Raw genomic sequence first — 24,449 nt, 5'->3', positions numbered from 1 at the left:
GCAGCCCCCATGGCAGTGCCATTTATCTGGAGGTAGCATAGATCCAACACAAAATAATTGTGTTTGAATACTTCAAGAATTAAGCCAATTTGTCACATGGTACCTGAGCCAATGACCGCACCCTGTACCATGTGATTAGCTGTAACCACAGATCACTAGTAATTATAGCTGTCATTAATGAAATTCATTCATGAATGTTCAGAGCATTGCCGGTACAATGATCTTCATTGTAACATCAAAGCGTAAAACAAAAAAATCCCTGATCTCCCACCGGAGTAATTCAGCGTTAACACAATGTTAAAAAAAAAAAAAAAACACATACTGTCACCAGTGTCCGTGATCTCCACTAGAGGTCGACCGATATATCGGCCGATATTTGGCTTTTTTTACTTAATCGGCATCGGCGGATTGTGCTGATAAAAAAAGCCGATTATACCTTCAGCGGGACTTGCAAATGACTTCTGTAATAGAAGTCAATGCAAGTTTTCTGAAGTTTTCTTCTCTCCTCCTCTGGGCAGCCTGCCAAGTCTGATAAGAAGATACATTGTATCTCCTCTGGTTCTTTTATCAATAGACTGAACTCCGTGGAGAAGTTCTCAGTTTAACCATTTAAAGACTAAATCTTTTCTGACACTTGTTGCTTACAAGTAAAAATCCTGTATTTTCTGCTAGAAAATCACTTAGAACCCCCAAACATTATATATATTTTTTCTAGCAGAGACCCTAGGGAATAAAATAGCGGTTGTTGCAATATTTTATGTCACACGGTATTTGCGCAGCGGTCTTTCAAACGCAATTTTTTTTGAGAAAATACACTAATGAAATTAAAAAAAAGCAGTAAAGTTAGCCCATTTTTTTTCGTCCAAAAGTTTTGATTACCTGTTTTTGTGTATTTAATATTTAAGATAGTTATTTTTTTTTTAATCTAAATTATACATACAAGCGAACTGATTGGAGGTTTGTTTTGTTTAATAAATGTTTAAATATAAAAAATTTTCTGTATCACTTATTACTTAAGGCTGCTTTCACACTGGAGCGGGCATGCGTTGACGGTAAAACGCTGTTAGTTTTAGCGGCCCTTTACCGTCATTTTAGCGGCGCTATTCGGCTGCTAGCGGGGCGCTTATAACCCAGCTAGCGGCCGAAGAAGGGGTTAAATGCGCCCCTGAAGCGCTGCTGCCGAAACGCTTTGCAGGCGCTTCGGCAGCGGTGCGCATTCATTTCAATGGGCAGGAGTGGTGGAGGAGCGGTATACACCGCTCCAAAGATGCCGCTTGCAGGACTTTTTTTTAACATCCTGCCAGCGCATCGCCTCAGTGTGCAAGCACTCGAGCTTTCACATAGACTGCAGGGGAGCCGTTTTACAGGCGCTATTTTTAGCCCAAAAGCGCCTGAAAAACGCCCCAGTGGGAAAGGGGTGTAACTGTTAGATTTTATGCGATGAAGGGAAAAAACAAAAAAAAAAAGAAATCGGCCTAATATATCGGCCAAAAAAAAAATCGGCATCATATATCGGCCATCGGCCACCGCGATTTCTAAATATCGGCTTTGGCATCGGCCAGAGAAATACCCATATCGGTCGACCTCTAATCTCCACCACACCAGTCCTATGATGGTCATTTGTTTGGTATTTGCACTACCCTGGCATTTAACGTGCCTTAAGAAATTAGATGAAATAGTACATCAGGATTGATCAATTAGACACTAACTTTCACACAAACCAATATATATACTCTTATTGGGATTTTTTACAAAGACATGAAGCAGAATACATTTTGGCTAAAATTTAGGTAGAAATAAAATTTTTTTTTTTTTTTTTTATTAAGGCATTATAAAACAGAAAATATTTTGTGTCAAAATTTTCAGGGTTTTTCTTTTTGTGTATATAAAAACAAAAAACTGCGGTAATCAAATACCACCCAAAAAAAAAAAAAAAATTATTATTTGTGTGACAAAAAAAAAAAATGTAATAAAATTTCATTTGGATATAGTTTTGCATGACAACACAATTGCCATTTAAAAGTAATGCAGTGCTGAATGGAAAAAAAAATGCCTGTTCATGAAGGGGGCAAAACCTTTCGGAGCGAAAATGGTTAAATAAGACTTTTTTGGGATGATCAGTCATTTTTAATATCTATGCCAAAATTTCACGATTTCTGCCAGGGCATGCAAACTTTTAAGCACAACTGTATACCATACCAGCACTGTTCACCCATCCGTATTATGTTGGTTGGATTTCTGACTGGCAGTACCATGTCAAAAACTTTATAAACAGAGATTATAAAACAGACTGAGAAGCAGGATGAAAAAGGACGGCCCTGTGCACCAGGTTCTTCTGGGCAAGTCTGGTGCAATGAGAATACATCTTCCTCTTCTGCTCTTTTTGAGCAAGGAGGGGGCTAAACTTGCATGGGGGGGGGCTGGGGAGGCAGATAGCCTGAGACCAGGGAATTATCAAAGCATCCAAAAGCCAGCACTACAGAATTCTTGGTCCTAGCCACAAACAGCAGTGGTTTTTGTTGAAACTGAAGGCTGCCTACATCCAAAATCTACCTATTTCTCACATATCAGATTGAAGATGTCTGAAAGGGCCCACTACCCTCGATACAAGCAATGGTGGCTGAAGTAATCTGCCTTCCAGTTGTCAATTCCTGGGATGTGGACCAGACCACAGACTGCTGGACAGGGATATCATCTATCTTGAGATTATCTGGCTTGCTTTTTTTCAAGGCTGCATGACATCTGGTGCACCCTTGACGGTTGATGTAGGCTACATCCATAGCACTTTCTGACTGCATCCTGATTTGGTGTTCTCAGAAAGAATGAATGAAAATCCAGAAAGAATGGCATCTGTTATCAATTTGCAGTGGAGATCCACAAAGTGCAAATTTCTTGCTTGGCTGGACAGAAGAAACATGTTTTCTCCAGGTTAACAAGATGTTGTGTTAGAGAGGCCTAAAACGCACATTGAGAATCTCACTGTGGGATGTCTCTTGGATTTCAATTGAGTACGGAATCAGAAAAAGAATTTTCGTTGCTTGGGATGTGTCCAGAACAAATTCAAAGTATTTCAGGCGAAGAGAAGGCTGAAGAGCAAGTTTATGAAACTGGATTACCCAACTGAAGCCTGGAGCAACTGAATTGCCTTGTGGACTTTTGCAGACAGCTAGAAGGAAGAGGAGTCCTTCAGATGAAGGTGGTCTAGATAAACTGACCTCTGAGAAGGGCAAGAAGAGGTGAATACTCAAAGCAGAGGAAAGGCCAAAGGGCACAAACTGGAAATGGCTGTCAGCCACTGCAAAGCGAAGAAAGCGCAGATAAGGTGGATAAATGAGAATATGCAGACAGAAAACTTGTATGTTTATGGATGTCAGGTATAACACGTCTCAGGAGGCATTTAAGAACTGAAAATTTCATACAAAATTTGGGGATTTTAAAAAAGGTATTTGTTGAGGGATTTCAAGTCTAGAACATGATGAACATGTCACTGATCATCAGAGTGCCGTCTTTGAGGACCCCTTGCCTGGTCTACTCCATTGCCACGGCTTCTCCTTAGAACTGCGAGTTGGGCACTCCCCACCTACTCCCCTACCCTTGATCCTCTGTGTTCATTCCTACAGATGAGAGACTATCCCTTTTTCCATACCCCTTTATTATCCAGCAGGACTCTCTCTCCTCCTCCCATACCATTGTTACCTCTCAATCATCTCACCCACTTCCTGCTTGAAGTAGGAGGCATACCACCCCTGCACCGTTGTGCGATTTTCAGTGTTTGGTGTCCCCCTGGACCTGATCAACTAACTTTTCTTACATGTTCCCCCCCACCATCTTGGATCTGAACTATGACACAGTTTGTTTCCCTGGTCAGCGCCTGTTCCCTAGGCTTTGGCAGGCAGTATTTTGTTTGTATTGTTGTGCTGGTCCAGTGCTGTTAAGATCTCCATGTTTTTGCTTTTTTTTCCCCATACTTGTACTTTTGACATGTCAACAGAACCTTGCTAACAGTTTATATACTGTGCTTTTCATCTCAGGTCACCTGATACTCACCCCAGTTTCAATTTCCTTCTGTCCATTGGCAGAAGCTTCCTTTTGGACTTTTGCTTTTCCTACCTAAATGTCCTTTACCAGTACCATCATCTATACATGTATATTATATTATATGCAGTCTACTTAAGTTCTGTGCTGTATCCCATTTTGCTGCCTGCTTTCTGCAAGTTCAACTGCAAGCTTATGCTCCCCTGGAATTCCTATGGAGTCTCCTAAACTGTTGACCTGGAATGTCAGGGGTCTACAGGCAAAGGCTAAGAAAGTGGCAATCCTATCTCACCTCAAGTCTTTACAGGCAGTCGTCTCCGTACTAGTAGAAACCTATGTCACAGGCCAGATGCAAATGGCACTTAAAGAGCCCTGGGTTGGTTGGGTGTACCAAGCTCCATATACCTTTAACTCCCATGTTATAGCTATCCGAATTGCTAAAATGGTTCAGTTTCAGCTCCACTCCCTGCAGTCGGACTCTCAGGGCCGGTTTTTATTTGTGCATGTTACGACTTGTGGTTTAGAACTTCTTATGGCATTCTATATACCCCTGCATTTCCAGTTCGCAGTCTTACAGGACAGGGTAGCCTATATAGCTCAGCATCCTACGATAGCTTCTGGCTGGCTGGGGGATTTCAATGTGGTAATTAATCCTGCTTTTGACAAACTGTGTTCCACTGTCCCGAATATCACCCAATCCTCCACCACTAGATTTGGGAAGTTTCTTTCGGAGTTCGCCCTGACAGACACCTGGTAAAATAAAATATCCCACCTCTTAAATATTCTTGCTTCACCCCGGCACATTCTGCCATGTCCTGTATTGATTATATTTTATTTACCCCCCCCCCCCCCCCTCCTGCCTGACCTGGTGGACGCTGGGTTCAGAGCTCACGTGCTCTGATCACACGCTTTGTTGGGCCACATTACATATACCAGCTCCCCCCCGCGGTCCGCATCTAGAGGCTGAACCCCCTCTGGTCTCTACTCTTACAGATTTAGAGAGCATTCAGAAAGAATGGGTCTATTTTTTTTAATACAAATCGAGACACAGCCTAGGTGGGGACGGTGTGGGAAGCTTTTAAACTACATGCCCATATGATATTGTCATCCCGCATCAATAGACACAAGGCTTCCTCTAAACTAATATTCCAGCAGGCGGAGGAGCATCAGGGATCACTGGAGCAGATCTTCCAAAATGACCCTTCTGCGGCCAATGCCTCCCTTGTGTGAAAGCACGGTCTGGTTAGCTTCACTTTGAGAAGGCCAAACAACAAATCTTTTTCAGTAAACTTATCTTCCAGCACGGTGAAAAGGCCAGTAAACTACTAGCCTATATGGCCCATCTTGATCACAAACCTCCTGTTGTGGTCACGATCCAAACAACCTTGGGGAGCCGGATATGTTACCCCGACCTTGTGGCCAAAGAGTTCAGAGCATTTTATTCAGATTTATACTCCTCCACCGCCTGCTATTCTTATGATGAGTTGTCTTCATTCCTTCAGGGTATTGATTTTCCCATGCTAACTCCTTCTCAGATTCACCTTGCATACAGCCGCTGACGTCCGTGGTGTATGCGCTCTGAAGGTCCAGCTGAAGGGAGTGACGTCATCGCAGCCACTCACAACGCCAGAGCCGCAAACTCTGAAGACGCGGCGAGGGGAAAATGTCAGCTCCCTCAGCGGTGACCGGGATCCGGTCCGATGCGGACGCCACGATCAAAAGCAAGTATTTCATACTAGCTCATTATGCCTTACAGTTTTTTGGGGGGTTTTTTTGTGTGTGCGGGTATATAACAACGTTAAGGAAGCCTTGGCACACCTTCCCCCTTCAAAGGCTCCTGGCTCTGACGTGCTCCCCCCGGAATTTTATAGTCAATTCAGAGAGATTCTCCTCCCCAAACTATGAGAGCTGTGTACCCACATGTCTGAATCTGTTACTCTCCCTACCACTATGGGCGAGGCTCTTATAGCCTCAATATCTAAACCAGGGAAAGACCCCCTGTCCGAGTCATATCACCCTATATCTCTCCTTCAATTGAATGTTAAAATCCTTGCCAAGATCTTAGCCCTGCGACTTGGTCATACCGAGTTTGATCCATTCTAATCAAGTGGGGTTCATGCCCAACAAAAACACTGCCTTCCATCTCAGAAGACTTTAAATGAATCCTCCAGTCCACTCATGATACTATTGGCTCTAGAGTGATAGCCAGTTTGGATGCCGCCAAGGCATTTGACCCCATGCAGTGGAGTTATTTGTAGGAATGTCTTCGGAGGTTCAGCTTTGGCCCGAACTTCATCAAATGGCTCTAACTTCTATATCAGGCTCCCACTTTCAGGATCCAGGTTAATGATAGGTTTCAGATCCCTTCTCTCTCCTGCGGCACCCGTCAAGGCTACCCCATATCTCCATTGCTATATGCCCTAGCTGTAGAACCTCTCGCTGTCGCCATCAGAGTGCACCCAGCCATCAAGGATCACCGTATGAGTTCAATAACCAAAGTTATATTTATTATGAAGAAGACATGCTCTTCTATTTGGAGGACGCTGGCCCCTCTAACAGCTGCCTTGCAGCTCAAACAATTTGGGGTTTACTCGTGCATATGAATTAACTGGACCAAATACCAAATTCTTCCCTTAGACATAGGAGCACCCCCAGCAGATCCTGGTGAGAGCAAGCCGGATCAAGTATTTGGGTATCCAAGTTTACTGCTCTCTGCTGGATTATATTAGCCTTAATCTTGAACCCCTTTATGACACTCTAAAGTCCAAAACCCAGACCTGGTCTCACCTTCCCCTTGGAGTTACAGAACGCATTAACTTAGTAAAAATGATACTCCTCCCCAAACGTCTTCACGTCTTGACATGCTCTTCTATACATCCCACCCCACATCCTCAAATCCATTTCTCGAGGCACCCATGGGCTGTCCCACTGTAGCAATAGAGGCTGCAAGCTATTCCATCACTGCAAAATCTGGTAGCTTGCCATGAATCCTTCCCCCCCCTGTGGAACAATCCGCAACTGCCCGAAATGTCATCCATCCCAGACCTTCAACTCTGGATAGACAACAGGGTCACCTACATTTTGCATGTGCTAGCTAATGGTGCGGTCAAATCGTTCCAAGAACTTAAAATAGGATTTGGAATTCCCAATCACGTTTTTTCCCAGGGAACAAAAAAAAAAAAAAAAAAAAAAAAAGAAGGCCCCCAGGTGACTTCAGATGTGATGAAACGAGTAGGGAAGAATTACCACACATGAAGGAAGCTGTCGGATCAAATTCTGGGACTGGTATTTTACGGTCAAGCTCTAGTTTTTATCATTATGGGTGGCTAGTTTTTTTTTTTTTTTTTGCCATTTCAAAAGGAGAAGCTCGTTTGGCTGGGCTTCTCCTATGGATCACTGGAGTGCAATTCATTTTGCACTCCTGTGACCCGATTTCAGCAGAGAGCGGGCTGAAGTCCACACTCTGCTGACATCAGAGAAATTAGTCCAGCACCGCATCATCACGACAATAAAGTCTGGATCCGCCAGGTGCCTGGACTGATACCCATCTCAGCCTCACAGCAAGCCGCTGAGAGCCTGAGATGGCTGCTCCCCGCCCCTCCACAGCTCAGCGCTCCAGTGAGTGCGGGGGGGGGGGGGGCTGATTGACAGTCAGCAGCTCTCTGCTCGAGGAGCTGAGAGAACCGAGCCATTGGAGGCGTTTGATCGCTCGGTTCTCAGTACAGAGGCGACGGGGGACTGATGCTACATCCACTTAGGCAAGTATGATTCTGGAAAAAAAAAAAAAACACTTCTCTTAATTGCATATACAGTTATGTGGGCCTTCCCGATTCTTCTTTATATGCTGGTGGAATATCTTATGTTACTGGATGGGACATCCTGGTGACTACAGGTGGAGATTTGGTGACGATACAAGTTCACCTACAGGTGGCATTTTAATTCTAAGCTTTCATTACTTTTTCCATCAGGGGTCCATATGTTCTAGTAAGAGTCCTCTTTATTCAAGGTGGTGGCACACTTGGGTGTTGAGAACTTTGGAATAGAAAGATCCCTTTACGTTTTCTAACATATTTGGACTATTTGGGATGATTTTTTTTTCTTTCATTTTTACTCCTTATCAAGATATACTTGTTTTGATTTTCACTAGTCACTATTAGCATGGCAATATAGTTTTATCTATCTGTATACAATTAGTCTAATGGTTTTTGCCAGCTATGTCCTTTTGATATGCCAGCGTGATATTGGTTTGTTTACAACAGAAGTGTAAGTACAGCATGCGACCAGTGGTGTGATGCAACATCGAGTCAGCAACCTGGCTGAGCAGGAATTTTTAGCATCAAGTTGAAAAGTTCAGACTGTAAAGTGGATACAGTACAAGAATACATTCATATCCCCATTTTGTACAGCAATAGCCAGATATAGGTTGACCAGGTCTTATCTGTCCATGACGCTGGATATAAAGTCAATGCTTCGTCCTTTATAATGTGCATACCCCCAAAGGGGTCTTCAGGGTCTGGTTTCCATAGCGATGGATCACGGCCCTGGATCTGTATAGAATATGTAGCATTAAATGCCAAGATGAGTGTCCATGCAGGATCCAGTGCTCGAAGCAACATTATAGGCCGCCCCCACAGCATGGGGTCTGGGTACAGCTGCCAAGGTTTCACAGAGGTTGTGGCGATCTGGATGCACACTGCTATATTTAAAAATGAATGAAGAGTTGAAGAAGCCGAAGATAAAACAAACTAGGTAAGTGGCGAGTGCAAGGGAGAAGGGAGGTCCATCACCTTAGGACAGCAGCAAAAAAAAAAAAAAAAAAAACAGGGCGAGGTAGGGTTCAAGGGGAGGCACTCAGGAGGCATGCCCTTGAAAGCTTTGCCAGTATTCAATCACTTGAAGGTACGAGCCTATAAACCATGGGTTTATGAATACTTGTCCTGAATTGTACAATGATAGACCAGTTTTTTTCAACTCCAGTCCTCAAGGCGCCCCACCAGGTCATGTTTTCAGCCTCCCCATTATTTTTCACAGGTGATTTGATCAGTTTCACTGTCTTAGTAATTACCATAGCCGTTTCATCTGAGGGAAATCCTGAAAACATGACCTGTTGGGGCACCTTGAGGACTGGCGTTGAGAAACACTGCGATAGACCAATGATTGTGTATTGCAGATAAAATATACTGAGGCAAGACCAATCTGTGCACTAGTGGTGGAATGCTACTGCTGCTACAGCATATTCTGTTCAGCTAAAATAAGACTGGAGGCAGAATACCCAAGTGACACAAAGTGAAACTTATTATGTTATTACATTAGGCCTCATGCAAACAGCTTAAAAGAAAAAAAACAAAAAAAAAACAAAACAAAAAAAAAAACATCGCTTATACAGGTGTTCAGCGTTTTTCTTTTTTGTATTTGCCTGTAAAAGCACCTCTATGTATGGCCCTATGTGGCCATGTACACATAGGTGCTTACAAGTGTATTTTGAAGAGGAGTAATTACAGGTAAAAATGGGGGGAAAACACAAAAAGGGTCTAAAAAGATGCATTCTGAGAGGAGCTTTTGGGCAGAAAAACTGTGCGTAGGAATTTAAATGTGCGTATATGTGCGTAAACATATTGCAATGGCCAGAGTGAATGTCCTGGCTAGAATACATTCACGCTCAAACATACAAGCATAAATGTACGTACATATTGTAACATTGAGGGCTGTTTTTTCCCCCCCCACAAATTCTGTCAGAAAAACATGCTGCTTATTTTCATAAGCATGTGTACATAAGGGCCTAAATTCACACATGAAAGTGCATTTTACTATAAATGAGTACACTATAACCACATACTTTAAATCATAGGGGTTAGCAAAAGGTACCAATTGTCCAAAGTCTATCTCCAATATGACCACCAAGTATATTTTCTACACATACATTAGGAAAATCTAGGTTAAAATGCCCTCTCTAAAATAAAGTTAGCTAGATGAAAATTGCCAGTACAGCAACACGTGTAAAATCAAGTTACAAGTTTTTTTTTGTTGTACTGAAAACAAACAAAAATGTTTTGGAAGCTGGAATTAAAAGAAATACACACTGTAATGCCGCGTACACACAAGCGGACTTCTTGTCGGACTGAACTCCGAAGGACTTTGACGGAGTTCCGACGGAGTTCCAACGAAACGGACTTGCCTGCACACGATCACACCAAAGTCTGATTGTTTCGAATGTGATGGCGTACGACCGGACTAAAAAAGGAAGTTCAATAGCCAGTAGCCAATAGCTGCCCTTGCGTTGTTTTTGGTCCGTCGGACTAGCATACAGACAAATGGTTTGTTCCATAGTAATTGAGTCAGTCTGAAAGACTTGAAACTTGTTCTATTTCTAAGGTCCGTCAGATTTTTCGACAGAGGTCCGATGAAGCCCACACACGATTGAATTGTCCGACGGATGCGTTCCGTCAGACCTTTGATGCCGAGAAGTCCGGTCGTGTGTACGCGGCATAAGGCTAGATAGATATATATACACACACATATACATACACACACGGGGGGAAAAAAAAAAAAAAACCCAGCACAGGCAGGCTTTGTTACCTTGGTTTCTTAAATTTGCACAGCATTTTTTTTTTGTGCTTTGCTTGGAGTTCTCAGACACACTTTTACCATACTTGCCACTCTAGTATTGCATTTTGTGTTTAAATTACCGTTTCTATTAGTTTCCGGTTTTCAATGAGTTGTCTCTTGTCTTTGATCTCATTGGATGCTACCCATGTCTTTATTTGGTCCCGCAATCGCTGTCAATAAGTATATAAATACATTCAGTAAGCGAATATATCCATCAAAAACTTTCGAAAATGAAAATCATGCACACTGCATATAAAACATTAAGCACAAAGACACTCATACATGTTCGATCTAATTCACAGTTTCCATCTTGAACATTCCATCTACTGCAAACATTGAAGACCTATTGGATTAAAGTGGATGTAAACCCAATGTCATCCTTTCTAAACTACTGCCATAGGGGTTATCTAAAGGATATACATGCCTCCTGCATGTATCTTTACCTGTCAAATGTCTCCCCTCTGTTATGAGAGCTGAAAAACTGCATATTCTGTGGGTGGGTCTGTTGTCTGGAGCTCGGTGGGTGGAGTCGTGATGTCAGTAGACTCCCCGCCCACCTCTACACTCCCCTTGTCAATATGCATTTTCTCCTGTGTATTTCTAACTGAACTTCTGCTATGATCTCTAACATCCAGGGAAAAGACAGGAAACCACATGACTTTAGCATGCCAAATCATGCTGAGGTGTGGAACAGCCAATCCTTGCAGAGCTGCTGAAGAAAGGAGTGGGGGAGGGAATTAAAAAAAATAATGCCTGTGTCTTAGTCTAGTGCATGAGATATGTAAATCACCTGTCACTCACAGCAAGGGGGAGGATTTGACAAAGTTTTTGTCAGTTTGTCAAGATTTTTCTCACTGAACAATAAAAGAGGATTGCTCAGAGATGGATTAACTGTGTGTGGCAAGACTGGGCTCAAATGATAGGAAATCTTATACTCTACATTATGATAAAAAAAAAAAAAATATTCGGGTTTACATCTACTTTAACATTAAGAGAATTTGTAGGGAAAGTACTAATATTCAGGTCTCCAACTAAATTCACATTCTGCAGAGGCTGTCCTCATCTTGAGTAAGAATAAGCACTACAAACTAAAAACCCTAATTAATCTTTAAAGTGGAACTAAAGGCAAAACATTTTGTTTTTCAATTTGGATAGAGTACAGGAGAGTTAAACCGGTCTTATTTTGTAATCGGTGTCCCCACTGGGTAGATTTCTAATCATTTCCTGGCACATAGCCAAAGCAGAAAGCGAGAGGAAAATCCCTCCAAAGTTGTCACCAGAACTAGTAAAACAAAGAAACAAAAAGACAGCGCCGGCTACATCCCCTTAAGAAGACTATAGTGGGAACTTTAAACCAATAAAGCAGTTCCGAATAATAGTTCTAACTTACCGTCACCTAGGGGATTAAATATAATCAACCAGCTAGATGTGTTCCTCTGAATTGAATTAAGCATACAAGAAAAAAGGAAAGGGAAAAAAAAAAAAAAAAAAAAAAAAAGGATTTCCCTAAAAGAATTCTTCAAAAAGAAACTATCAGTATTCACAAAATAGGTTTACTTTATTGAAAAATTTCCATATGGTGACATTAGAAATAACCAACCTCCACCACATACATTTAAAATGAGACTATTGTCTAAAAATACAGGTGGCCACCACATACAGACCCCTTCTAGTATCATACACAGCTGTTTCTCTGTGTTATTTCCTATTTCAAGCACAAAGTGAAAAAAAGGAATTAATGGGAAGCAGGACAATCCATTTAGTGGTTCTAGCAGATTGCTAATAAATGTAGGATGAGACATTCAGGACTTTCGTCCGGTAGCTAGATGGTTAATAAAGTCCGCTTGAGATATCAGATAATACCCCCAGTAACATAGTTCACTTAGGTTAACAATGGGTTAACACAGATACCTCCACCTGCAATGACAGACCTGAGTTGCCCAGTTAGCACTAGCAGCTATGGACTGGCTAATGGATCCTATAGGACAGGTGTGAGAGTAATAGGTAATTTGGATAACTCCAAGTAGATATTGGAAAGGTCTCACCACTTGTCCATCTATCCAGGATCAGTCTCATCCAAGTTGCTAGGTACAGCTGTTTTCGACTGGGCTTAGGTCTCAAACGGTGGGAGGGTATGTTCATCCGGGTTCGCGTGTCTCCTGTGCACGCTGAATAGCATGTAAACACAGTCAGGCAGCTATAGAGTGAACGGAGATCTCGCGGGTCCTTCCGAGAGCTCACAGAGATGTACACCGGCACAGAGGGGGTGGTCCGAGTAGTGGCTTCTCCGTATCTTCACAGTCAGCGTGCTGACATGTTTCACTTGCAATTCAAGTTTCTTCAGAACATGCACGGGCGTAGAACGTGGATCCATAAGTACCAGCGGCATGATTACAAAGAGTCACCAGCTGTTTCCACTAACACCCCCTTTCCATTGACCAGCCATTCAAACCCGGACAAAAATACACAGAGGGGGCAGCCCAGGGGTGCGAGCAAACCACTAACAGTCTCCTTAAGGTGATTAACACAATTGAAAAAAAAAGCATCAAATAAAACAAATTTTAAAGTGAAAAATAAAAACGATGAAAAATAATAAAAAAGGAAAAAAAAAAAAAAAAGGAAGGAAGGTAAAAAGAAAAGAAGCCTTCAATTAACCACTTCCCATCCAGGCCAATTCTAACATTTCTCTCCTACATGTAAAATTCATTTTTTGCTAGAAAATTACATAGAACCCCCCAAACATTCTATATTTTTTTTAGCAAAGACCCTAGAGAATACAATGGCAGTTGTTGCAACTTTTTATCTCGCACGGTATTTGCCCAGCAATTTTTCGAAGACTTTTTTTTTGGAAAAAAATTGTTTCGTGCATAAAAAAAACAAATAATTAAAAAGTTAGCCCAATTTTTTTGCATAATGTGAAAGATGAAGTTACACCGAGTAAATAGATACCCAACATATCATGCTTCAAAATTGCACACGCTCGTGGAATGGCACCAAACTTCGGTACTTAAAAATCCCCATAGGCGACGCTTTAATTTTTTTTTACTGGTTACATGTTTTGAGTTACAGAGGAGGTCTAGAATTATTGCTCTCGCTCTAACGTTCGCGGCGATACCTCACATGTGGTTTGAACACCATTTTCATATATGGGGGCGGGACTTACGTATGCGTTCGCTTCCGCGTGCAAGCACACGGGGACAGGGGCACTTTAAATTTTTTTTGGCAGGATCGGTCCTCTTTACAGTGACATACGGGGGTCTCAATAAAACAATTACGGCTTCCCAGCCGAGGCAGCGCCATTCGTTTGAATGCGGAGGGCGGGCGTGACGCCATAACATCGCGCCCGGCCTCCGAACGATCATAGAGACTCCGGCGACCATCTGGTCCGCTGGAAATCTCTATGGTCACCTTCCAGGGCCGGTGGATTCTGTCTCCGACTCACCGCTTCCATCGGTGAGTCGGTAGAAGCGCCGGAAGGCAGTGGGGGGGGGGCGCATCCCCGTAAGAACGATCAAGCGGCGCAATAGCCGCTATGATCATTCTTATGGTGCAGGGAATCGCCGGCACTAAAAGATAACTGAATGATGCCTGTAGCTGCAGGCATCAATCAGATATACCTGCTCAAAGTCAAGGACGTCAAATGACGTACCTTGGCCGGGAAGTGGTTAATTAACACAGGGCATTAAAAAAAAAAAAAAAAAAAAGAAAAAAAAGGTCTCACCACTTGTCCATCTATCCAGCATCAGTCTCGTCCAAATCCCTAGGTACAGCTGTTTTTTATGTTAACGAAGAACGAAGGATTGAAAATAAAAATTTAATTCTCCTCAAGTGACACATGTCAGCACGCGGACTGTGAAGATACGGAGGAGCCACTACTCAGACCACCCCCTCTGTGCCGTTGTACGTCTCTGTGAGCCCTCGCAAGGACCTGTGAGATCTCCGCTCACTCTATAGCTGCCTGACTGTGTTTACTCACTGTTCAGCATGCACAGGAGACACGACACGTGGACCCGTATGAACATACCCTCCCACCGTTTGAGACCTAAGCCCAGCCAAAAACAGCTGTACCTAGGGATTTGGACGAGACTGATGCTGGATAGATGGACAAGTGGTGAGACCTTTTCAATATCCACTTAGAGTTATCCAAATTGGCTATTACTCTCACACCTGTCCTATAGGATCCATTAGCCAGTCCATAGCTGCTAGTGCTAACTGGGCAACTCAGGTCTGTCATTGCAGGTGGAGGTATCTGTGTTAACCCATTGTCTAAACCTAAGTGAACTATGTTATTGGGGGTATTAACGATATCTCAAGCGGACTTTATTAAGCATCTAGCTACCAGACCAAAGTCCTGAATGTCTCATCCTACATTAGCAATCTGCTAGAACCACTAAATGGATTGTCCTGCTGCCCATTAATCTCTTTTTCACTTTGTGCTTGAAATAGGACATAACAAAGAGAAACAGCTGTGTATGATACTAGAGGGGTCTGTATGTCTGTGTGTGGTGGCCACCTGTATTTTTAGACAATAGTCTAATTTTATATTATATGTATGTGGTGGAGGTTGGTTATTTATAATGTCACCATTTGGAAATTTTTCAATAAAGTAAACCTATTTTTGTGAATACTAATCCTTTTTGAAGAATTCTTTTGGGGAAATCTTTTTTTCCCTTTTCCTTTTTCTTGTCACCAGAACTAGTGTCCTCATTGGAAGATTTCCCCCTTATTCTTGTTCTGGTAAGCAGGACAAATAAAGAGTGAATTTCCCCAACAAGGGCAGACAGCAAAAAAACAAAAAAACAAAAACAAAAAACAACAACAAACACAGGTGTTCTAATCTCCTTTCTATCCAAAATCAAAAAAGTTTTGGCTTTAGTTATATTTTAATATTCAAACTCGCCCATCCTTGCCTCCATTCCTAATTCGGCTAAAATTATTTTGAACCCCCCCCCCCCCCATCATCATTAACTTTTCAAATTGTGGCCACCTTCAGTAAGGGTACGTGATTCATGTACCATCTACTTCCTAGAATCCATTTGGCCATTGCTCTGGCATGCAGGCAGGAGGGTGTGCCCCAATCTCCTGTCCAGATGACAGAAAAAAAAAAATATTGGTATAATGTTCAGCGCTAAACCAAGATTAAAGTTTAAAATTTTAATGAAAAGGTATGCATCTGCATGCTGATACATGAAGGTGCAACCATGTGAATGGTGAGTGGATTGAAAGTTCTGAGGGATGAACCCCTAAAAATTACAGTCTCTAAAAAAAAAAAAAAGTCTCTAAATGGAGGCTGTAAAGGGAGCGAGGCTGATTCAAGTGCGGTCTGGGGAACCCGATCGTTGTGAAAAGGAAAGCAAAAGGGAGGATAGAGAAGCGCCAAGTCAATCCTTTAAACAGCTTAGGAATTTATTCAGTATATAGGTAGAAAACACTAAAAACTGCGTGAAAAATGTTGGAGCACTTGCAGAGTGCTAGAGCGGGTGGGAGCTTCCACGTGCAGTGTCACAGGAGGACCGCCGGAACGTCTATATTGAGGGATCCATGAGCGCCATGTGTTAGCCGCAGCTGAAGGCTCGGTAAGCCTCGTGGAGACATCGGCTGTGTGTCTGAGTGGGAGTGGTCCAGCGCTGTCAAACTGGGGAGTCGCCCACACGCTGTGTGGCCAATCAGAACGCGTTTCGAAGGCACAGCTTCGCCTTCTTCATCCTTTAGTGTTTTATACCTATATACTGAGTACATTCCTAAGCTGTTTAAAGGATTGGCTTGGCGCTTCCCTCTCCCTTTTGTTTTCCTTTTGACAGAAAAAAAAAATGCCCGAAGACTCATTTGGATGTATGACATTTTAGCCTAGACCAAAAACCAGGAAGCAACTGAAGAAGCGTAAAAATAAAATAAAACAAGCAAATATAATATAGCATTCTATTTACTAACACTAGGAGTATAAGGAATGAAAATAGTTAAAGCTGATGGGTTCAGTCTGAACACTAATCTTGCTTAACATTTGCCAAATCTGTGTGAGATGTATTAACAGAGGATAACACAAACCTGTAGTTTCTTGATCTCCTTCTTCAAATCCGCTTCATACTTTTCTTTCTGGTTTGCATTTGCTGCGTTGTGTAGCTATAGGAGAAAACGAATGATGAAGTACTCTTATTATGCACTAAAAAAAGTAGATACTGAGTCTTAAGACCATTGCACATCACATAGTTAGTCTGGTTGAAAAAAAAGTCCATCTTGTTTAACCAATAAAAAGGGAAAATTATATACAATACTATACCCAGCAGTTGATCCAGAGAAAGGCAAAAAACCCCAGCAAAGCATGATCCAATTTGCTACTGCAGGGGAAGAAAATCCTTCCTGATCCCCCAATCGGCAATTGGCTATTACCTGGATCAATTTTACCTATAAAAAGGTTAGTATCCAGTTATATTATGTACACTTAGAAGGAGGTATGCAACCAGTGCATAAAGGGTCCACCCTTAGGACTATAATTAATAAAGTCGGCACTTATGTGCATTTTTTACATATTGTTATTCTCCATTAGAGCGGCACAATTAATCATTAAAAAATCGTGATCTCGATTCACCCCCTCCGACGATCTCTCCTGCTGAGTTTGCCAATTCTTTCATATAAACAAGTGCAGAGATTATCTACTCACTCAGCTGTCAAAAGAAAGCATCCGGACAGTCTACACTATTGGAGCTCTGCTCTTTTGTTTTTTCCTTTGCCACACTGGGAGCAAGAGAGCTTTCCTTCCCCCCTCTCCAGGCGTTTCACTTGGACCAGCCCGGATCGGAGACAACATTCCTAACAGCTGCTGGGGAGATCTTCTCATTACATGGTCCCTGCAGAGGGCAAAAATCTGCATGCCTGATAGACCCTGCCAAGGAGGGGGTCCAACACGGAGGGTAAGAGTCCACCTTTATCACTTTCTTACTTATTGGAGTCACCGTCAGTGGATTTGCACCATCCGGACAGTCTGCCAAGTTTATAACTTGAAACATTGTAACTAAGCTTCCCTCTTAGATCAAAGGGATAGAACTTCTGTGTAAATAAATAATCCAGGCAGTCTGCCAAGTTTTCAACATGTAAATGCAGGAAGTTTGACCACTTAAAAGTCTAAATCTTTTTCTGACACCTCCTCTTAAGTTAAAATCAATATTTTTTGCTAGAAAATTACTTGGAACCCCCAAACATTATATATATTTTAGCAGAGACCCTAGGGAATAAAATGGCAATTGCTGCAATATTTTATGTCATACTGTATTTGCCCAGCAGTCTTTCAAATGCAATTTTTTGGGGAAAAGATACACTTCAATGAATTTATAAAAAAAAAAAAAAAACAGTAAAGTTAGCACAATTTTTTTTTTGTTTTAATGTAAAAGATGATGTCACGCTGCGAGAATCGTGATCTATCTTCTAAGCAAAAAAATTGTGATTCTCATTTTAGCCAGAATCGTGCTGCTCTACTCTCCATACTTTTCTGCCTAAAAGGAGCGACCCTTTATGCACTGGTTGCATACCTCCTCCTATTCCATTTAAGCATGTTGGCAGTACCCTATACATTTCCAATCCGCACATCGTCTCCTTTATATGTACATTTAGAAAATAATCCAGGCCTTTTTTAAAGCAATCTACTCTGCTCGTCAGAACCAGCTCTTGAGGGAGTCTATTCCACATTTTCACAACTCTGACTATGAAGAAACCTTTTCGCATCTGGAGATTAAATCTCTTTTCCTTTAGACGTAAAGAGTGCCCCCCTTGTCCTCTGTAATGACCTTAAAGTGAATAACTCATCAGGTAACCGTTTCTCGATCTTTTGGCTAAGATAAAGTGTAGTATCTGTTCTTATCAGTTGCCAGAGGAGGCGCTGTGCTGCTCTCAACAGGAAGGGCTATGCAAAATCCTTTGGCGTGATGGCATCTGGATGGTCTGTTTCAGCAGGGGCCGAACCTGGCGCTCCTAGGAATTTATGGAGGCTAGTACTCGGTCAAACCTGAGCGGGCCAGAAGGGTACTCCTGGTAGGGATGGGTGCTGCACTGGTCTGGCCGAGGGCTAGGATTGGTGTGGACGCTGTTCCTGTCAGTGTCGGTGGAGGAGCTGTCACCCTGACCACAAGATCAGGGTGTTGCCATGCAAAGTCACTGGACCATGATGGAGGCCTGCAAAAGGTTAGTATTGGTGGAGGCTGTGTTTGGCATCCATGGCTCTCCCCAAGAAAACATAGAAGGGCTCACTATCTGGCAGGGATAGAGGGCTGCACTGGTGCGGCTGAGGGTCTGGCCCAAAAATAAGCCAAGCAGGTCAATAAATAAAATAATTTATGGGGTAGGTAACTACACAGCAAATTAGGTTTAATGTAGAAAAATGTAAAATAATGCATTTGGGTGGCAAAAATATGAATGCAATCCACTCACTAGGGGGTGAACCTCTGCGGGAATCTAGCATGGAAAAGGACCTGGGGGTCCTAGTAGATGATAGGCTCAGCAATGGCATGCAATGCCAAGCTGCTGATAACAAAGCAAACAGAATATTGGCATGCAGTAAAAATGGGATTAAATCCAGGGATAAAGCAAGAATTCTGCCACTCTACAAGACTTTGGTCCAGCCTCACCTGGAGTAGGCCGTTCAGTTCTCGGCACCAGACCTCAGGAAGGATGTACTGGAAATGGAGTGAGTACAAAGAAGGGCAACAAAGCTAATAAAAGGTCTGGAGGATATTAGTTATGAAGAAAGGTTGCCAGCACTGAACTTATTCCCTGGAGAAGAGATGCTTAAGAGGGGATCTGATTTCAATTTACAAATACCATACTGGTGACCCCACAATAGGGATAAAAAACTTTTGCGGAAGGGAGTTTAATAAGACACGTGGCCACTCATTAAATTTGAAGAAAAGAGGTTTAACCTGAAACTGCGTAGAGGGTTCTTTACTGTAAGAGTGGCAAGGATGTGGAATTCCCTTCCACAGGCGGTGGTTTCAGCGGGGGGCATTGATAGTTTCAAATAACTATTAGAGAAGCACCTAAACGACCACAACATACAGGGATATACAACGTAATACTGACATATAATCACACATAGGTTGGACTTGATGGACTTGTGTCTTTTCAACCTCACCTACTATGCAACTATGTAACAATTATATATTATAGCACCTATTGTGACAAAAGGCATTTCAGAAGGGTAGACTGTCACCATCTATGTATTCAGCCACAGTAGTACTGTGGCTGAATACCTAAACCTGATAGAGATCCCAATGATTGTGCCTCTTATCGCCTCGTTTCTTTGCTCAATATAGACTATAAAATTCTTACTAAAATATCGGCTAAACCATTTAATTGTGTGATAGTTCGTATTATTCACCCAGATTAAACCAGCTTTATGCCTGGAAAGTCCACGTCTATTAATATGTGATGGACGCAGCTCATTGTACAAGAGAATACTTACCCAGGTCTAGTGTGCTGGCAACCTTAGAAGTGGCCAAAGCATTTGTTTCCATAGAATGGCCCCTTTTGCAGGCAGTGCTGAGGTCATTTGGATTTGGGGAGAAATTCCAACATTGGGTCTCCATTCTTTATGCAAATCCTGTGCTTCAATTATTGGTAAATGGTCTGCTATCCACCCCTATTTCATTGCACAGAGGCACCATTCAGGGGTGTCCTCTGTCCCCTTTATTTTTTGCAGTGGCTATTAAAACGCTGGCACTGAGATCGACAGTCTGCCCTCATTAAAAGGTATCTCCCTGGGTGATAGGTCGGACACAATAGGATTATGTATAGATGACCTACAAGATGCATCAACATCACTAGAGGCTGCTATGCAGATCATATGGCGAATACTCTGGCCTCAAAATCAATTGACAGAAACCAGCTTTGTTCTTCTTGCATCCCCAAGTATTTTCTCCTAGAGAAATAGTGATTCCTCTTAAAACTGTGTCCTCCTTTAAATATCTGGGGAAAAATATTACATTATCAACTATAGCAGCTTTAAACTCTAACCTGAAACCTTTGTTTTTAGTGATCAAGAATAAACTTTTGCGCCAAACCACCATTGTCTGTAGCAGGCAGAATCAATCTCAAGATGATTCTCTTGCCTAAGTGTTTATATGTAACCTCTCATATACCGACTGTTATGCCAAAGTCATTTTTTATAACCCTAGATACACGGTTTATCACATTTATATTGGCAAATAGGCGGAAATTGAAACTTTCGGTCTTGCAAAGGCCCAACGTGAAAGCAGGTATGGCACTATCCAACATGTACTACTACTATTTGACTGGACAGCTATGCTACTTGTTTGATAGGTTGGAACCTGTCACCCCAAATGTAGTGGAATCTCATTTAGCTCATGTGTTAAAATTAAATCACCTGCTTATAGCGTCAGAGGCCCCCTTGAATCTCCTGGAAAAGAGACGTGTGCCCATCTTGACCCTAGCTTGTATGGTTGGGAGGGAAGCTAAGCAGCTGGACGAATTTAGGGACACTAATCTGGCTTTTCCCTTGTGGCATAATCGAATGTTTCCTCACCTACAAAAATTTGTAGATTATGCTTTTTGGGAGCATAGGAATATTGTTACTTTGGAAACCATATATTCTAGTAATGATTTGGCCTCATTTGCTTAACTGCAAAACAAAATGTGCTCCTCCGCGTAACGCCTTTTATAAACACCTACACCTTGTTTCTGGCATTATTCATTGAGTGACTGATCTCTACTGTATATTCTCATCTATTACATACCTCAAAAAATAAAAAGCCTTTGGAGGTCCAGGATAAGTGGCAGGTTCTTATACCAGATCTGTTGGATGAAGACTGGGAAGAAGCAGGTTCTTCTCACTTAAATGTCTCACCGACCATTAACAAACTCATTAATCTCTATAGGTTACAATCAGTCTTAATTAGCTCCTGTATGATTACATGCCATGCATCATATACCAACTTCTGCATGCACTAGATGTACCCACCAATGGGCAGACTTTACTCACGTAATGTGCTCATGTACTGTAATAGAGAGATACTTGCAGCAGGTGATAGCAACACTAACATCCTCTCTGTCCCTGTGCCATGCCACCCAATGGCCAAGTACACCAGAATTTCACTATGGGAAACACGGTTTTTAGCCCGTAAGGCTATCACACTTAAATGGAATCAGTCTGCTTTGCCATCTGTCCGTCAATGAATAAGGATGGTGAATTAGATACTTCCTCATGAAAAACTAAATTTTTGAGCATCGGGGTTGTCCACATAAATTTAGTAAGGTGTGGGACATATGGTGCTCCTCTACTCTCACCATTGTGAACTCATAAGTTGTGCACTGCATAAGTTTCTTATATCTATATCAGAAAATATGAACTTTTGTATATTATATGGAATTATTGAGTTCTTTAGACTGGATCCAACTGCTCAGGAAGTACTGTCATTGTTTTTCACCAAAACTGTTCAGTTTAAAGCAGAGTTCCACTGTTTTGTAAGTTTATTAAAAAAGTCAGCAGCTACAAAAAGTGTAGCTGCTGATTTTTAATAGACATTCGCTTGTCCCACAATTCAGCGTTGCGGCCGCCCGAAGGCTCATTCCTCTACCCCTCCTCTCCACGGCACCGTCATTACTTCAGTGGGCAAGCTTGCGGCTTCACAGCTGGGTGCGCACATGTCCCAGAAGATTTCAGAGAGGAAGGGGCCACCTAGGGGGTGAGTAGGAGCCGCCTAGGGGGCCAACCGACGGAAGGAGGAAGTGGAAAAGGAAGAACCTATCAAAACCAGGTACCCACCCCCCAAAAAAAATGACATGCCAAATGTGGTATGTGAGGGGGCAAGGAGTGCTTAAAGCGGACGTTCCACTTTTGGGTGGAACTCCACTTTAAACAATTGTGTAACAAAAACATATGTAAATGTGGACGCATCTTGATATTTGTGTACTGAATTATGTATTTAAGTGCAATGGTTGTCATACCAAAAATTGTTTCTATATACCTTGTCAATAAAAAGTAAAAAAAAAAAAATATGAAAAAATGCACCTATAACAATTATAGGCCTTTCATTTCTTTGTAAGTAGGCAACTCACAAAATCTGCAGGGGATCAAATATTTTTGCCACTGTATACGGTACAGGTTGATCACCTCCACCCTTAATCTCCTCTTCTCAAGAGGGAATAAATTCAGTTCCTCTAATCTTTCCTCATAGCGGAGATCCTCCATGCCTCTTATCAGTTTGGTTGCTCTTCTCTGCTCTTTCTCCAGTTCCCCGATATCATGTTTGGGAACTGATGCCCAAAACATGAACTGCATATTTCAGATGAGGAGGTCTTACTAATGATTTGTACAGGAGTAAAATGATATACTATATCTCTACCTCATACCTCCATACCTCTCTTAATACAAGAAAAAAATTTAGCTTGCTTTGGAAACCGCAGCTTGGCGTTGCATGCCAATATTAAAGTGGTTCAAAAGGCAAAATGTTTAACCTAATGCATTCTTGTTCAATATTTTTATTGAAGTTTACATAAGAAAAAAGACATATGATATCAAGAAAAAGAAAGAAAATTGCAAACATGGGAGATTCATAATAAAATCAGATATTCATAGATGTAATCACTTTTGAGCATAAAAATAATAGGATATACAGCAATTGTTGTACAAAAAAAGATATTGGTTTAACTTGAGAGAAAAAAAAAAAATTAAAAAATAAAATATCCCTGAATTATATATTAATTCTTTCAAAGATAATAAATAAATAAAAATAAAGTATAGCTCCTCACCACCCGTCCACCCCTAATGGGTTCAAACTGTGGATGAGTAGGGGCATTTTTTAATAAATGGAGTTTATCAAAAAGAGAAAGAAAAGTGAGTTTTTTATAAGGTATGCCAGGGTCTTAAAGCAAACCCTATGATACTCAATTGCCCTACTTAAACATCATAGAAAAGCTATAATGAATGAGAATTCAGTAGGGTAGCTGTAACTGAGGCTCTAAGTTGTATACATGAGTAAAAGGAATAAATCAAAATCCCATGTTCATATATCATATATGAAAAATAAATAGAAAGAAGAAAAGGAAGAGAAGAAGAAAATGAAAAAGAAAAGAAGAAAGAGAGAAAGGAAAAGGTTCTCGTGGTGATGGTCAGACCCCAGCCCTGGGGGCACCTATAATAAAAAATATTAACAGTAAGACGTAAGAAACATCAATAATTATCCATAAGGTATCAACAGTGTTAGATCAAAGTCTGTAGATAGATGGTGTTTAACCCAAGGTTGCCAAATCTTGTGATATTTTTTGATATTATTATCTTCAATAGATGACATTTTGTGAAAGATAAGAGCCTTATTCATTCGATGTTTAGCTTCAGCCACAACTAGCGTTGGAGGTTCCCATGCTTTAGCTATAGTTTGTTTGGCAGCAGTTGTGAGATGTACTAGTAATTGAAATTGAGTCCAAGTGAGACCCGGAGGTTTAAGATTAAGTAGTGCGAGGGCCGGGTCAGGAGATAAAGGTTTCCAAAGCTTTAGAGGCCATATCAAAATTTTTTTTCCAGAAGATTTGAACAATCGGGCATTGCCACCAAATGTGAAAGTGGGTACCAGGTGATGTGCAACCTCGAAAACAATACTCTGGATAAGAGGGGACAAATTTAGCTACTCTAGCTGGTACCAAATACCAACGTGCCAGAACTTTAAAATTAGTTTCCAGTGCGAAACAATTAGGAGAGGAGTTTTTAGTGGCTAACCAGATACTACGCCATTCATCTGTACTAAATGTTCTGTTCATGTCTATTGACCATTTAGTAGCGTAAGAAGGTAGCGTGTCAGTAGATAACG

The 24,449-nt window shown here is 41.7% G+C and overlaps 1 protein-coding gene across 1 annotated transcript in view; it reads right to left on the bottom strand.

The window, feature by feature from the left end:
- CNOT3 (CCR4-NOT transcription complex subunit 3) overlaps positions 1-24,449 on the bottom strand; it is a gene marked incomplete in the record, with an annotated part of 468,179 nt that overhangs the window by 364,668 nt on the left and 79,062 nt on the right. The window contains 2 exon segments of the mRNA XM_073602305.1: positions 10,722-10,811; positions 16,687-16,761. Coding sequence (XP_073458406.1) covers positions 10,722-10,811; positions 16,687-16,761 — 165 coding nt within the window.

The sequence above is a fragment of the Aquarana catesbeiana genome, linkage group LG10, assembly GCF_042186555.1.
Source record: "Aquarana catesbeiana isolate 2022-GZ linkage group LG10, ASM4218655v1, whole genome shotgun sequence".
NCBI classification, from domain to species: Eukaryota; Metazoa; Chordata; class Amphibia; order Anura; family Ranidae; genus Aquarana; species Aquarana catesbeiana.
The sequence above is the reverse complement of the archived record's forward strand: the minus strand, read 5'-3'. Positions and strand labels throughout refer to the sequence as shown.